Source organism: Macaca mulatta, chromosome 6 (genome assembly GCF_049350105.2).
Source record: "Macaca mulatta isolate MMU2019108-1 chromosome 6, T2T-MMU8v2.0, whole genome shotgun sequence".
NCBI lineage: Eukaryota > Metazoa > Chordata > Mammalia > Primates > Cercopithecidae > Macaca > Macaca mulatta.
The window spans coordinates 132,350,075-132,365,090 of record NC_133411.1 but is presented as its reverse complement, the minus strand read 5'-3'; the positions used below and the strand labels follow the sequence as shown (position 1 = coordinate 132,365,090).

Here is a 15,016-nt window from a genome sequence, read left to right as displayed (position 1 = left end):
GAGAGCACTCACTTTCCTGCTTTCTCCTCAACATTGGATAGTATCAATTATTTTAGTTGTGTATATTTTTTGTTTTTTAAATCAATTTGAAAAACGCTGTCCCTCTTCAGTCTCCTCATACTAAAGCCTATTTGATTATGTCAGTTTTCTTCTCAAAACTTATTTCATGATTTTCTCTTATTCTTAGAAAATATCCAAAAATGTGTCTGGATAGCATACAGAAAGAATGTATGATATGGCTTCTGCTTATCCAGCCCCACCTCCCTCTGTATGTCAGTTCTCACTCTGTAATCTGGCACCCTATGCCTGTGTCAGTTTTCTCACACATACTTTCTCTTGCTTGCTTCTGTGTTTTTGTACATACTGTCCCTTCTGTCTAGAACACTCTTTTTTTTTACTCCCCCATTCCCTGTTCAGCTACCCTTTTCTTCTTAGCCAAATCTAGTTTATTCACTTTCCAGTTTAGATTCACTATAAAACCTATGTTAGATGCCTTTTCTTTGTGGTTTATTACCTTAAGGTTTTAAAGGGTTACTTCAGAATTTTATATACAGAAAGAATATGCTGGTTAAGTAAGGTTTCTTTGGTGAGTATGTAAGAGAGTATGTAAGAGAGTAAAGGAAACCTTACTAGATATTAACTGTATTCATGAAAATTACCAAGCAAATTAAAAAATACCAGTTTTAAAAGTCTTACAATGGTTTATAACAAACTGCAATGTAGTTTAATCGTGTTTTTCTCTGTAAAGTACCTGCCATCCTGGCTGGACTTGACCCCAGGGACATTGTGGCTGTGCTGAATGAAGAGGGAGGCTACCATCAGATTGGACCAGCAGAATATTGTACTGACTCCTTCATTATGTCAGTGACCATAGCATTTGCCACCCAGTTGGAACAGGTGAGACTTTCCGTGAGATTGGTGACTTATGAATAATTTGAAAACATTATGTAAAACATTTTAGCTTTCAGCTATTAAAAAGACTTGCAAGTAGACTTTTTTTTTTTTTTACTTTTGAGAAATGAGTACAAAACATGTTTTCTTTCATACTAGAGAGAAAACTTTTTAATTTAGAAAAAAGAATAGATTTTGATGATCTTGATTGTAAGATAATAAATCTTCAGGATTTCGGAGAGTGACCATCAGTTAACATTGTTTTCCATTGTGCTGTGTGGCATTGTAAGGACTGACATGAAAGGATTTTTAAATTTGCGAATAATTTACTTTTTGGAGAAACTTAAAATGTCAGGAATACTTTCTGCCAGTAATGCTTAATGCATATACAGTTTTGGGTTCTATTTTACCTTGTTTATAAACTAACAAATTAAGCTGTTACTATCATGGATGCTAGCAGAAGACACAGGTTCTTCGATCAGAAACGAAGGAATTTATTACCCTTAGCACAGCAAGAACATGAATATTGGTATATTTCCTTCAGTTGCCCTTACCCTAAGTCCCATGGGGACTACACAGAGGGGCCCAGGTGGTTGCTCTGCACATAGTGGGTTTTATCACAGCTGAGGAAACTGAATTTGAGGAACCTGCCACTTTTATTGTAAGCAGTAAGCAGGCCTGGTCTTTGTCCAGGAAGACACATGACCTTATCTCTCAAGCTGCTTAAACAACCCTGGGAAATGTGCTGAGTAAAAGAGTGGTCTGGGCCTTGCAGTCTTGTCATACTCTGCAAGAATGTGTAGGGATGCTCAGGGCTCATTGTAGATTGCTTTCCTCCCAACAACAGCTCAACACAAAACTAGCTGTTATTCCACTGTCCTTCTCAAGTCCACTTCCTCTTTTTTTCCCTCCTCTGCCATCAACTTGGTTTTACAGGTCTACTTTTCTTGGCATTATGTTGTTCTGTAGTAGCTGAAATGAATTAATACTTACAAAAACAGATGATATGGCTTATAACTGTACAATTTTTCTCAGATGATTCCCCTCCCCCCTTTTTCCCCTAAGAGACAGGTCTTTCTTTGTTGCCCAGGCTGGAGTGCCTTGGCGTGATCATAGCTCGCTGTAGCCTCAAGCTCCGACAGTCAATTGATCCTTCTGCCTCAGCCTCCTGAGTAGCTGGGATTACAGGCATGTGCCACCACACCCAGCTAATTTTTAAAGTTTTTGTAGAGACAGGGTTTTACTATGCTGCTGAGGCTGGTCTCAGAATCCTGGCCTCAAATGATTCTCTCACCTCAGCCTCACAAGATGCTGGGATTACAGGTGTGAGCCACCATGCCCAGCCTTATTTACTTTCTTAGAGGAACAGAATATCCATGTAATCCACATTCACAAATGAAATATGCAATTAGTGGCCACATTTTTATTTTACTTGCAAGGTACATCAGGTAAAGATTTTTATCAGGAAATGTGTTTACTTTGTCACACTGAATTCATGCACACTATATAAAGAACTTGGCGTTCTTTGAGTATTTACTCTTTCTCTCCTAATTTGGTACTGTGAATTTCCTTGTTGATACATACGTACTTTTGCGTTTATATCAGTTTCCGTATTTTTCTTCTCTTCTTAAAGCTCTGCTTCTGGATTTGTTATAGTTTAATATGCCACTCTAGTTGCAAGGAAAGACAGATATCTGTTGGCTTTTTATTTATTAACCACATCAGAACACTCTTGTCCACATGTCAGATACTTAGGAATGTACTGTATTTTTACTGTGTTGTTACCATATTTTCTAAGCTTTTTATTTTTTATTTTTATTTTTTGAGATGGAGTCTTGCTCTTGTCGCCCAGGCTGGAGTGCAATGGTGCAGTCTCAGCTCACTGCAACCTCTGCTTTCCCAGTTCAAGAGATTCTCCTGCCTCACCCTCCCGAGTAGCTGGGATTACAGGCGCCTGCCATCACGCCTGGCCAGTTTTTATATTTTTGGTAGAGATGGGGTTTCACCATGTTCGCCAGTTTGGTCTCAAACTCCTGACCTCAGGGCATCTTCCTGCCTTGGCCTCCTAAAAGTGCTGGGATTACAGGCGTGAGCCACCATGCCCAGCTGAATTTTAAATCACTGTTTTAACAATTTTATCCTCCTTAGGGAGGCATAATTGTTAATATTTATTGATTACTTACTGTGTAATGCTTTGTATAATAGACATTGTGCCACCCACTCTGCATATTTTGCATTTAATCCTACCACAATCTTAGAGTTGCTCATTTTCATTTTAGAGATAAGGAAACCAAGTCTTAGGAAGATCTTACGGCTAGTTAATGGCCCAAGTATTTCTGACCATGTGGTCATTTTTAATGTTCTCTTGGTCCCATATAATGCTCTCTTGCCTCTTAATGAGTTTGGAATAAAATAGATTTGAGTTGTAATCTCATTCTATTTTCTAGCTCCTTCAACGTAGGCAAGTTACATAACCTTTTTGAGGCTTGATTTTATAGTTATACAGTGGTGATATTTACCATCTTTTCAGTTGTGCGTGAGGAATGAGGTAATATTAGTAAGTTGCCGACCATGTTGTTTGTGAGAAAGTACATTTGTATGGTAAAGTTTCCTGTGGGTAATTGACCTATTGAGTCCATAACTTTTAAAAACCAGTATAATACAGTTCTTGGTAATACAGGTGAATTACTGGGACAAATTACTATTTCAGTTTAGTTTTAAAAAAAAAAAACACACACAGGTTGATGTCTGGCAAACTGTTTACTATCTCTATAAAAAAGTAAGCCAGATAGATTCCTCAGAATGTTAAACAGAATTACGACATGATCAGCAATACTACTCCTAGGTATATACGCAAAAGTATTGGAAACAGGTGTTCAAATAAAAATTTGTATGTGAGTGTTTATAGCAATACTATACACGATAGCCAAAAGGTGAAAGCTACCCAGATGCCCATCAGTAGATGAATGGATAAACAAACTTTGGTATATGTACACAATTAAATACAATTTAGCTATCAAAGTACTGCCTGTGGGTGGTGTGGTACACAGCTGTAATCTCAGCTCCTCAGGAGCCTGAGGCAAGAGGATCCCTTAAGTCCCAGCAGTCCAAGACCAGCCGGGGCAACATAGCAAGATCGCCATCTTTATAGTAAAAAAAAAAAAAAAAAAAGGAATGAAGTACTGGTACATGCCACAACATAAAGGAATGTTGGAAACATGCTAAGTGAAAGAAGCCAGACACAAAAGGCCACATACTGTGTAGTTCCATTTATATGAATCATCTACAATAGGCAAAAGTTCCTTCAAGCAGATTTGTGATTCCAGGGACTGGGAACAGGAGAGTATGGGTGGTGGGGTGTTGCTGCTTAATGATTGTATTGTTTATGTTTGGGATGAAACTAGCTGTTTAGTTTTTTCCTCTCAACTTAGTCAAAGGCAATGTGAGAAAGCATCTAGCAATAAACAAATTTACAAACCTTTTCAGATGCAAGTCAGGGACTTAGCACATGTTACTATAAAGTTTTAATAGAATGGAGGATTGAGTTTGGAGCAGAAACACTGGCTAGTGACAATCTTGCTTCCTTCTTAAATATTGAAAGTTAAGAGTAGGAAAAAAATACAGTCTCTAAATATCAGAATAATAAAGAATTTTTTTTTTAATTAATTTATTATTATTATACTTTAAGTTGTAGGGTACATGTGCATAACGTGCAGGTTTGTTACATATGTATACTTGTGCCATGTTGGTGTGCTGCACCCATCAACTCGTCATTTACATCAGGTATAACTCCCAATGCAATCCCTCCCCCCTCCCCCCTCCCCATGATAGGCCCCTGTGTGTGATGTTCCCCTTCCTGAGTCCAAGTGATCTCATTGTTCAGTTCCCACCTATGAGTGAGAACATGCGGTGTTTGGTTTTCTGTTCTTGTGATAGTTTGCTAAGAATGATGGTTTCCAGCTGCATCCATGTCCCTACAAAGGACACAAACTCATCCTTTTTTATGGCTGCATAGTATTCCATGGTGTATATGTGCCACATTTTCTTAATCCAATCTGTCACTGATGGACATTTGGGTTGATTCCAAGTCTTTGCTATTGTGAATAGTGCTGCAATAAACATATGTGTGCATGTGTCTTTATAGCAGCATAATTTATAATCCTTTGGGTATATACCCAGTAATGGGATGGCTGGGTCATATGGTACATCTAGTTCTAGATCCTTGAGGAATCGCCATACTGTTTTCCATAATGGTTGAACTAGTTTACAATCCCACCAACAGTGTAAAAGTGTTCCTATTTCTCCACATCCTCTCCAGCACCTGTTGTTTCCTGACTTTTTAATGATCGCCATTCTAACTGGTGTGAGATGGTATCTCATTGTGGTTTTGATTTGCATTTCTCTGATGGCCAGTGATGATGAGCATTTTTTCATGTGTCTGTTGGCTGTATGAATGTCTTCTTTTGAGAAATGTCTGTTCATATCCTTTGCCCACTTTTTGATGGGGTTGTTTGTTTTTTTCTTGTAAATTTGTTTGAGTTCTTTGTAGGTTCTGGATATTAGCCCTTTGTCAGATGAGTAGATTGCAAAAATTTTCTCCCATTCTGTAGGTTGCCTGTTCACTCTGATGGTAGTTTCTTTTGCTGTGCAGAAGCTCTTTAGTTTAATGAGATCCCATTTGTCAATTTTGGCTTTTGCTGCTGTTGCTTTTGGTGTTTTAGACATGAAGTCTTTGCCCATGCCTATGTCCTGAATGGTACTACCTAGGTTTTCCTCTAGGATTTTTATGGTATTAGGTCTAACATTTAAGTCTCTAATCCATCTTGAATTAATTTTCATATAAGGAGTAAGGAAAGGATCCAGTTTCAGCTTTCTACTTATGGCTAGCCAATTTTCCCAGCACCATTTATTAAATAGGGAATCCTTTCCCCATTTCTTGTTTTTGTCAGGTTTGTCAAAGATCAGATGGCTGTAGATGTGTGGTATTATTTCTGAGGACTCTGTTCTGTTCCATTGGTCTATATCTCTGTTTTGGTACCAGTACCATGCTGTTTTGGTTACTGCAGCCTTGTAGTATAGTTTGAAGTCAGGTAGCGTGATGCCTCCAGCTTTGTTCTTTTGACTTAGGATTGTCTTGGAGATGCGGGCTCTTTTTTGGTTCCATATGAACTTTAAAGCAGTTTTTTCCAATTCTGTGAAGAAACTCATTGGTAGCTTGATGGGGATGGCATTGAATCTATAAATTACCTTGGGCAGTATGGCCATTTTCACGATATTGATTCTTCCTATCCATGAGCATGGTATGTTCTTCCATTTGTTTGTGTCCTCTTTTATTTCACTGAGCAGTGGTTTGTAGTTCTCCTTGAAGAGGTCCTTTACATCCCTTGTAAGTTGGATTCCTAGGTATTTGATTCTCTTTGAAGCAATTGTGAATGGAAGTTCATTCCTGATTTGGCTCTCTGTTTGTTTGTTACTGGTGTATAAGAATGCTTGTGATTTTTGCACATTAATTTTGTATCCTGAGACTTTGCTGAAGTTTCTTATCAGCTTAAGGAGATTTTGGGCTGAGACAATGGGGTTTTCTAAATATACAATCATGTCATCTGCAAACAGGGACAATTTGACTTCTTCTTTTCCTAACTGAATACCCTTGATTTCTTTCTCTTGCCTGATTGCCCTAGCCAGAACTTCCAACACTATGTTGAATAGGAGTGGTGAGAGAGGGCATCCCTGTCTTGTGCCAGTTTTCAAAGGGAATTTTTCCAGTTTTTGCCCATTCAGTATGATATTGGCTGTGGGTTTGTCATAAGTAGCTCTTATTATTTTGAGGTACGTTCCATCAATACCGAATTTATTGAGCGTTTTTAGCATGAAGGGCTGTTGAATTTTGTCAAAAGCCTTTTCTGCATCTATTGAGATAATCATGTGGTTCTTGTCTTTGGTTCTGTTTATATGCTGGATTATGTTTATTGATTTGCGAATGTTGAACCAGCCTTGCATCCCAGGGATGAAGCCCACTTGATCATGGTGGATAAGCTTTTTGATGTGTTGCTGAATCCGGTGTGCCAGTATTTTATTGAGGATTTTTGCATCGATGTTCATCAGGGATATTGGTCTAAAATTCTCTTTTTTAGTTGTGTCTCTGCCAGGCTTTGGTATCAGGATGATGTTGGCCTCATAAAATGAGTTAGGGAGGATTCCCTCTTTTTCTATTGATTGGAATAGTTTCAGAAGGAATGGTACCAACTCCTCCTTGTACCTCTGGTAGAATTCAGCTGTGAATCCATCTGGTCCTGGACTTTTTTTGGTTGGTAGGCTATTAATTATTGCCTCAATTTCAGAGCCTGCTATTGGTCTATTCAGGGATTCAACTTCTTCCTGGTTTAGTCTTGGAAGAGTGTAAGTGTCCAGGAAATTATCCATTTCTTCTAGATTTTCCAGTTTATTTGCGTAGAGGTGTTTATAGTATTCTCTGATGGTAGTTTGTATTTCTGTGGGGTCGGTGGTGATATCCCCTTTATCATTTTTTATTGCGTCGATTTGATTCTTCTCTCTTTTCTTCTTTATTAGTCTTGCTAGAGGTCTGTCAATTTTGTTGATCTTTTCAAAACACCAACTCCTGGATTCATTGATTTTTTGGAGGGTTTTTTGTGTCTCTATCTCCTTCAGTTCTGCTCTGATCTTAGTTATTTCTTGCCTTCTGCTAGCTTTCGAATGTGTTTGCTCTTGCTTCTCTAGTTCTTTTAATTGCGATGTTAGAGTGTCAATTTTAGATCTTTCCTGCTTTCTCTTGTGGGCATTTAGTGCTATAAATTTCCCTCTACACACTGCTTTAAATGTGTCCCAGAGATTCTGGTATGTTGTATCTTTGTTCTCATTGGTTTCAAAGAACATCTTTATTTCTGCCTTCATTTTGTTACGTACCCAGTAGTCATTCAGGAGCAGGTTGTTCAGTTTCCATGTAGTTGAGCGGTTTTGATTGAGTTTCTTAGTCCTGAGTTCTAGTTTGATTGCACTGTGGTCTGAGAGACAGTTTGCTATAATTTCTGTTCTTGTACATTTGCTGAGGAGTGCTTTACTTCCAATTACGTGGTCAATTTTGGAGTAAGTACGATGTGGTGCTGAGAAGAATGTATATTCTGTTGATTTGGGGTGGAGAGTTCTATAGATGTCTATTAGGTCTGCTTGCTGCAGAGCTGAGTTCAATTCCTGGATATCCTTGTTAACTTTCTGTCTCGTTGATCTGTCTAATGTTGACAGTGGAGTGTTGAAGTCTCCCATTATTATTGTATGGGAGTCTAAGTCTCTTTGTAAGTCTCTAAGGACTTGCTTTATGAATCTGGGTGCTCCTGTATTGGGTGCATATATATTTAGGATAGTTAGCTCTTCCTGTTGAATTGATCCCTTTACCATTATGTAATGGCCTTCTTTGTCTCTTTTGATCTTTGATGGTTTAAAGTCTGTTTTATCAGAGACTAGTATTGCAACCCCCGCTTTTTTTTGTTCTCCATTTGCTTGGTAAATCTTCCTCCATCCCTTTATTTTGAGCCTATGTATGTCTCTGCGTGTGAGATGGGTCTCCTGAATACAGCAGATTGATGGGTCTTGACTCTTTATCCAGTTTGCCAGTCTGTGTCTTTTAATTGGAGCATTTAGTCCATTTACATTTAAGGTTACTATTGTTATGTGTGAACTTAATCCTGCCATTATGATATTAACTGGTTATTTTGCTCGTTAGTTGATGCAGTTTCTTCCTAGCCTCGATGGTCTTTACATTTTGGCATGTTTTTGCAATGGCTGGTACTGGTTGTTCCTTTCCATGTTTAGTGCTTCCTTCAGGGTCTCTTGTAAGGCAGGCCTAGTGGTGACAAAATCTCTAAGCATTTGCTTATCTGTAAAGGATTTTATTTCTCCTTCACTTATGAAACTTAGTTTGGCTGGATATGAAATTCTGGGTTGAAAATTCTTTTCTTTAAGAATGTTGAATATTGGCCCCCACTCTCTTCTGGCTTGGAGAGTTTCTGCCGAGAGATCTGCTGTTAGTCTGATGGGCTTCCCTTTGTGGGTAACCCGACCTTTCTCTCTGGCTGCCCTTAAGATTTTTTCCTTCATTTCAACTTTGGTGAATCTGGCAATTATGTGTCTTGGAGTTGCTCTTCTCGAGGAGTATCTTTGTGGCGTTCTCTGTATTTCCTGGATTTGAATGTTGGCCTGCCCTACTAGGTTGGGGAAGTTCTCCTGGATGATATCCTGAAGAGTGTTTTCCAACTTGGTTCCATTTTCCCCCTCACTTTCAGGGACCCCAATCAGACGTAGATTTGGTCTTTTTACATAATCCCATACTTCTTGCAGGCTTTGTTCATTTCTTTTTCTTCTTTTTTCTTTTGGTTTCTCTTCTCGCTTCATTTCATTCATTTGATCCTCAATCGCAGATACTCTTTCTTCCAGTTGATCGAGTCGGTTACTGAAACTTGTGCATTTGTCATGTATTTCTCGTGTCATGGTTTTCATCTCTTTCATTTCGTTTATGACCTTCTCTGCATTAATTACTCTAGCCATCAATTCTTCCACTTTTTTTTCAAGATTTTTAGTTTCTTTGCGCTGGGTACGTAATTCCTCCTTTAGCTCTGAGAAGTTTGATGGACTGAAGCCTTCTTCTCTCATCTCATCAAAGTCATTCTCCGTCCAGCTTTGATCCGTTGCTGGCGATGAACTGCGCTCCTTTGCCGGGGGAGATGTGCTCTTATTTTTTGAATTTCCAGCTTTTCTGCCCTGCCTTTTCCCCATCTTTGTGGTTTTATCTGCCTCTGGTCTTTGATGATGGTGATGTGCTGATGGGGTTTTGGTGTAGGTGTCCTTCCTGTTTGATAGTTTTCCTTCTAACAGTCAGGACCCTCAGCTGTAGGTCTGTTGGAGATTGCTTGAGGTCCACTCCAGACCCTGTTTGCCTGGGTATCAGCAGCAGAGACTGCAGAAGATAGAATATTTCTGAACAGCGAGTGTACCTGTCTGATTCTTGCTTTGGAAGCTTCCTCTCAGGGGTGTACTCCACCCTGTGAGGTGTGGGGTGTCAGACTGCCCCTAGTGGGGGATGTCTCCCAGTCAGGCTACTCAGGGGTCAGGGACCCACTTGAGCAGGGAGTCTGTCCCTTCTCAGATCTCAACCTCTGTGTTGGGAGATCCACTGCTCTCTTCAAAGCTGTCAGACAGAGTCGTTTGCGTCTGCAGAGGCTTCTGCTGTGTTTGTTATTGTTTACTGTGTCCTGTCCCCAGAGGTGGAGTCTACAGAGACAGGCAGGTTTCCTTGAGCTGCTGTGAGCTCCACCCAGTTCGAGCTTCCCAGCAGCTTTGTTTACCTACTTAAGCCTCAGCAATGGCGGGCACCCCTCCCCCAGCCTCGCTGCTGCCTTGCCGGTAGATCACAGACTGCTGTGCTAGCAATGAGGGAGGCTCCGTGGGTGTGGGACCCTCCCGGCCAGGTGTGGGATATGATCTCCTGGTGTGCCTGTTTGGTTAAAGCGCAGTATTGGGGTGGGAGTTACCCGATTTTCCAGGTGTTGTGTGTCTCAGTTCCCCTGGCTAGGAAAAGGGATTCCCTTCCCCCTTGCGCTTCCCAGGTGAGGCGATGCCTCGCCCTGCTTCAGCTCTCGCTGGTCGGGCTGCAGCAGCTGACCAGCACCGATCGTCCGGCACTCCCCAGTGAGATGAACCCAGTACCTCAGTTGAAAATGCAGAAATCACCGGTCTTCTGTGTCGCTCGCGCTGGGAGTTGGAGACTGGAGCTGTTCCTATTCGGCCATCTTGCTCCGCCCCCTAATAAAGAATTTTTAAATAATTTCTTCCCATAATGGGAATAATTTAGAATTAAATATACTGTGAAATATTTAAGGGTCTTTATTTCTTAGTATTTTTGTTGCTTTATGATTATGAAAGAAAGTAAAAGAAAATGAAAATCTTCTCTAAACTCCTCCAGAATAATCACTGTAACGGATAGTATGTTCTTCCCCAGGATTTTCCATTCTCACATAACAACAGCTAACTGTGTGCTAGGCGTTGTTGTAGCAGCAACTATGTATCTCTAATCTTTCCAACCCTAAAACAAGTGGATACACACAGTGATTAAGTAATTTTTCTAAAATTTCACAGTAAGTTACTGATGGAACTAGAGTTGGGGTTTGGGATCTGACTCCAGAATTTGTGACTGTAACAATTGTAAGTGCATAGGTGCTCCTCTCAATGTGTGTAAGTCCACATGATTAAAATCTCCTCACTTAAACATGAATACATTTTAAAGTAGGATTAAAATAGCTTACATTTATTATGTGACTGGTACTGTGCTGTTGTAATCTAAGTGATTAGTACTTTTATTTTCACAAACTATACAAACTATCCTGTAATTTTTTTAAACCAACAGTATATCTTAGAGAGGGATCCTCAACCCTCAGGCTGTGGACTGGTACAGGTTTGTGGCCTGTTAGGAACCGGGCTATATAGCAGGAGGTGAGCAGTGGGCAAGTGAACATTACGGCCTGAGCTCTGCCTCCTGTCAGATCAGTGGTGGCATTAGATTTTAATAGGAGCACGAACCTTATTGTGAACTACACATGCAAGGGATCTAGGTTGCGTGCTGCTTATGAGAATCTAATGCCTAATGATCTGAGGTAGAAGTTTCCTCTTGTAACTATTCCCTCTATGCCCTCCTGTTTATGGAAAAATTGTCTTCCATGAAACCAGTCCCTGGTGCCAAAATGGTTGGGGACCACTGTCTTAGATAACTTTCAAGTTAGTATGTTATTATTTAGCAGCCATGCTGTATGATAATTATATTTAAGGCATCCCCTATTGATGAACATATTGAATGTTTATAGCTTATTGTTTAACAATATGCTAGTGAACATTACAGGTCTGTTAGAAAATATTTTATATTTTGTAGGACAGGAATCCCATCTCTTGGTCATATGTGGCCATGAAGCTAGTGACTCTGAAAAGTAACACTCATAGTACGGAAGGTATTTTTTTGGTGTTAATTCATAGGCCTCTAAATTTTGACAGAATAGCTAAAAACTTTATTGGAGACCTCAACTAAGATGTTATATATTAAATAGCCTGGATTAAATTTTTTTTACAAACCTTTTCTCATTCATAACATAGAGCCTCTGATGGCTGAGGAAGTATAAGATGAAATAAAATATGTGAAAATAAGGAAAGCTCAGTTTGAAATACTTAATCTCTTTCTTCTAAGTAGAACTTTCACATATTCATGGACCAATTGAATGCAATGAAAACTTTAAAACGACATAAATCTATAAAGTCTTTTAGACTCTGCTTTTCTAAGACGACCCTTTTTTAAAACAGTCATTTGGTAGCAATTTGGCAGAAATTCAGAAATTTTATTTGAGGGTTAAGACATCAAATTAAAAAATCAACATTTTAGCAAATATTTTTGGAATGCAATAGATACACTAAGCATGTTTAGTGGTTTAGAAAGTAATACTGTTTTCTTTTTCCTGAAATGTTTAGTTAATTCCATGTACCATGAAACTTCCAGAAAGACAGCCTGAGTTTTTCTTCTACTACTCTTTACTGGGAAATGATGTTACAAATGAACCCTTCAATGATTTGATCAACCCAAACTTTGAGCCAGAGAGAGCATCAGTTCGCATCCGTAGCAGTGTAGAAGTTCTTCGTGTTTACCTGGCTCTTCAGTCTAAACTACAGGTGAGTACTGCAGCAAATCGTTTTTAACTGGAGGTGGTCTTTTAAGCGTTAATTTAGTACCTAAACTTAATCTTATTTCAGTAGTAGAGGTTATCTTTCTGCCACATCTTCTAATTTTTTTAGGTACTATCCTGCGTCATGACATTGTTGGCATTATAGTTACTTCAGAATTTTATGAGATAGCACCTCTTTTCCCCGTAATTGAGAAAAGAGGTATATCAGTTACCAGTCCTTTGCAATAAAAACAATTATACCTGGAGCCTAGAGCAGTGGGCATGGGCAGGGTTTGATTATTGTTAGTGGAGATATTATGTGTAGGCACACAGATCACACTCTTGATTTCAAAATATATATGCCTTACTGCTATTAAAAGCAATGAGGTAAGACAGCTTTCTAAAATCTGCCCTTGATTTGAGTATTTTTTATGAACTCTTTTTGAATTGGACTCCATTTAAAAGCAAACATTGGCTGAGCATGGTAGCTCACGCCTAGAATTCCAGCACTTTGAGAGGCTAAGATGGGAGGATCACTTGAGGCCAGAAGTTCAAGAATAGCCTGGGCAACATAGCAAGACCCTGTCTCTACAAAAAATAAAAAGTTACTTAGACGTGGTGGTGTGTGCCTGTAATCTTAGCTACTTGGGAGGGTGAGGTGGAAGGATTGCTTGAGCCCAGGAGTTGGAGACTGTAGTCAGCTATGATCACACTACTGTACTCCAGCCTGGGCAGCAGAGCAAGACTCTATTTCAAAAAAAAGATAAGTTAACCTTACCTAGTAAACAATCCTCTTCTGTCTTTTATGACACTTCCTTTTGATCAAAACCAAAATAGGGTGGTGTTGTATATGGTTAGATATTCATTTGTTTAAAATAAAGTAATGGACAGGAGGTGAGAAGAAGCATTAGGAAATTTTAGTAGAACTGAATTTTAGAGATGGTTCTACTAAACCCAAGATATTTAGAAAACTGAAGACTATATAAAATGATGACATGCAGGAAAAAGCAGTTTGAATTTTATTCTGTATCTGACGTATCAGTCCTTACCAAAAGTATTGATTTATTTATTAGTTTCTAATGGAGGACATTTACATCATAAAAATACTTTTTCTTCCAGCCCATAAAAATATTACACCTTAATATAATAACTTTGAGACTAAGTTATAGGTCTCTCTTAACTCTTTCACTGATGATATTAGAGCTAAATATATTTTACAGCATGATTGCTTGTTGATTATTCATTAAAATACTAAGTTTGCTAAGGCTTCAATATAGTAAGGGAAAATAAGTTATATATAATTTTCTGGAGCAGTCTTTTTTTTTTTTTTTTAAACTTGTCAAAAGGTGTAATATTGAACTTTTAATTAGCTATCAGTGATTAACAGTATATTCCACTCCAGAGATATTCTTTTACTTACGGTTAAGCACTCTTTTTAATATGAGGTCTGAAAAGCAAGAAAAGAGAAATACTCAAGATATCTTATGAGTGAAAAAAACAAAACTATTTGAGGTTTTCAAATTCCAAATCAGGATTGATCCACTGACTTAGTTTTTGAAACCATGTTTAAATTAATGGTAAAATGGAAATAGAAAAATGTTGAGGTATTTTTTTGTTTAAATTCATGCATTAGTTATTTTCTTACACACTTTTCATAATAAAATATTAAAGTAGTTCATCAAAGAGGCAGAAAAAGGAGCAATAACATATGATTATGTAATACCAAAAGAAATGAAAAGGGTAATAACTATTATTGAGTTTCTAGTAAACTGTTTTATCACCAGTTTTAACAGTTATGTGTGAGAATTCATTACTTAGTCACTTCAGGTCAATGAGGTGCATTATATTTTCTTTCCGTGAGTCATTTTACAACTTCTTATTAAGTTTATGATGTTTAGGAAAAAGGAGAAAGTATAAAGCCCTATTTTAATTTTTCCCTTTCATATTAGATTCATCTCTGCTGTGGAGACCAGTCACTTGGAAGTACAGAAATACCTTTAACTGGATTACTTAAAAAGGGCAGTACAGAAATCAACCAGCACCCAGTCACAGTCGAAGGTGCTTTTACCCTTGACCCTCCAAACAGAGCCAAACAGAAGCTTGCACCTATTCCTGTGGAGCTAGCCCCAACTGTGGGAGTGTCTGTGGCTCTGCAGAGAGAAGGCATAGACTCCCAGGCAAGTAGTGGCCCTCCTTCATTCCCCCGGCTTCACTAGTCCCACTCATGATTACTTACAAAAGTTGAATTTCAGAAGAGTTACCTTCATAAGGATATATTTATTAATCTTAATTAGTGGCCTGTGTTATATGATACCCCCTTTCTGAAAAGACCTTTCTGAAAAGTGCTGTGACTTCTGTTGTGGTTTATAAGTGATCCTACCCAGAGCCCTCTTAGCCTTTGGGACAGTCTTCTT

At 38.7% G+C, this 15,016-nt stretch overlaps 1 protein-coding gene across 3 annotated transcripts in view; it reads left to right on the top strand.

Moving 5' to 3' along the window:
- CEP120 (centrosomal protein 120) overlaps positions 1–15,016 on the top strand; it is an 82,382-nt gene that overhangs the window by 21,380 nt on the left and 45,986 nt on the right. For all 3 annotated transcript variants that reach the window (XM_015140660.3, XM_015140662.3, XM_028849697.2), the window contains 3 exons: positions 749–897; positions 12,412–12,609; positions 14,552–14,779. In XM_015140660.3, coding sequence (XP_014996146.1) covers positions 749–897; positions 12,412–12,609; positions 14,552–14,779 — 575 coding nt within the window. The remainder of the gene's footprint in view (positions 1–748; positions 898–12,411; positions 12,610–14,551; positions 14,780–15,016) is intronic.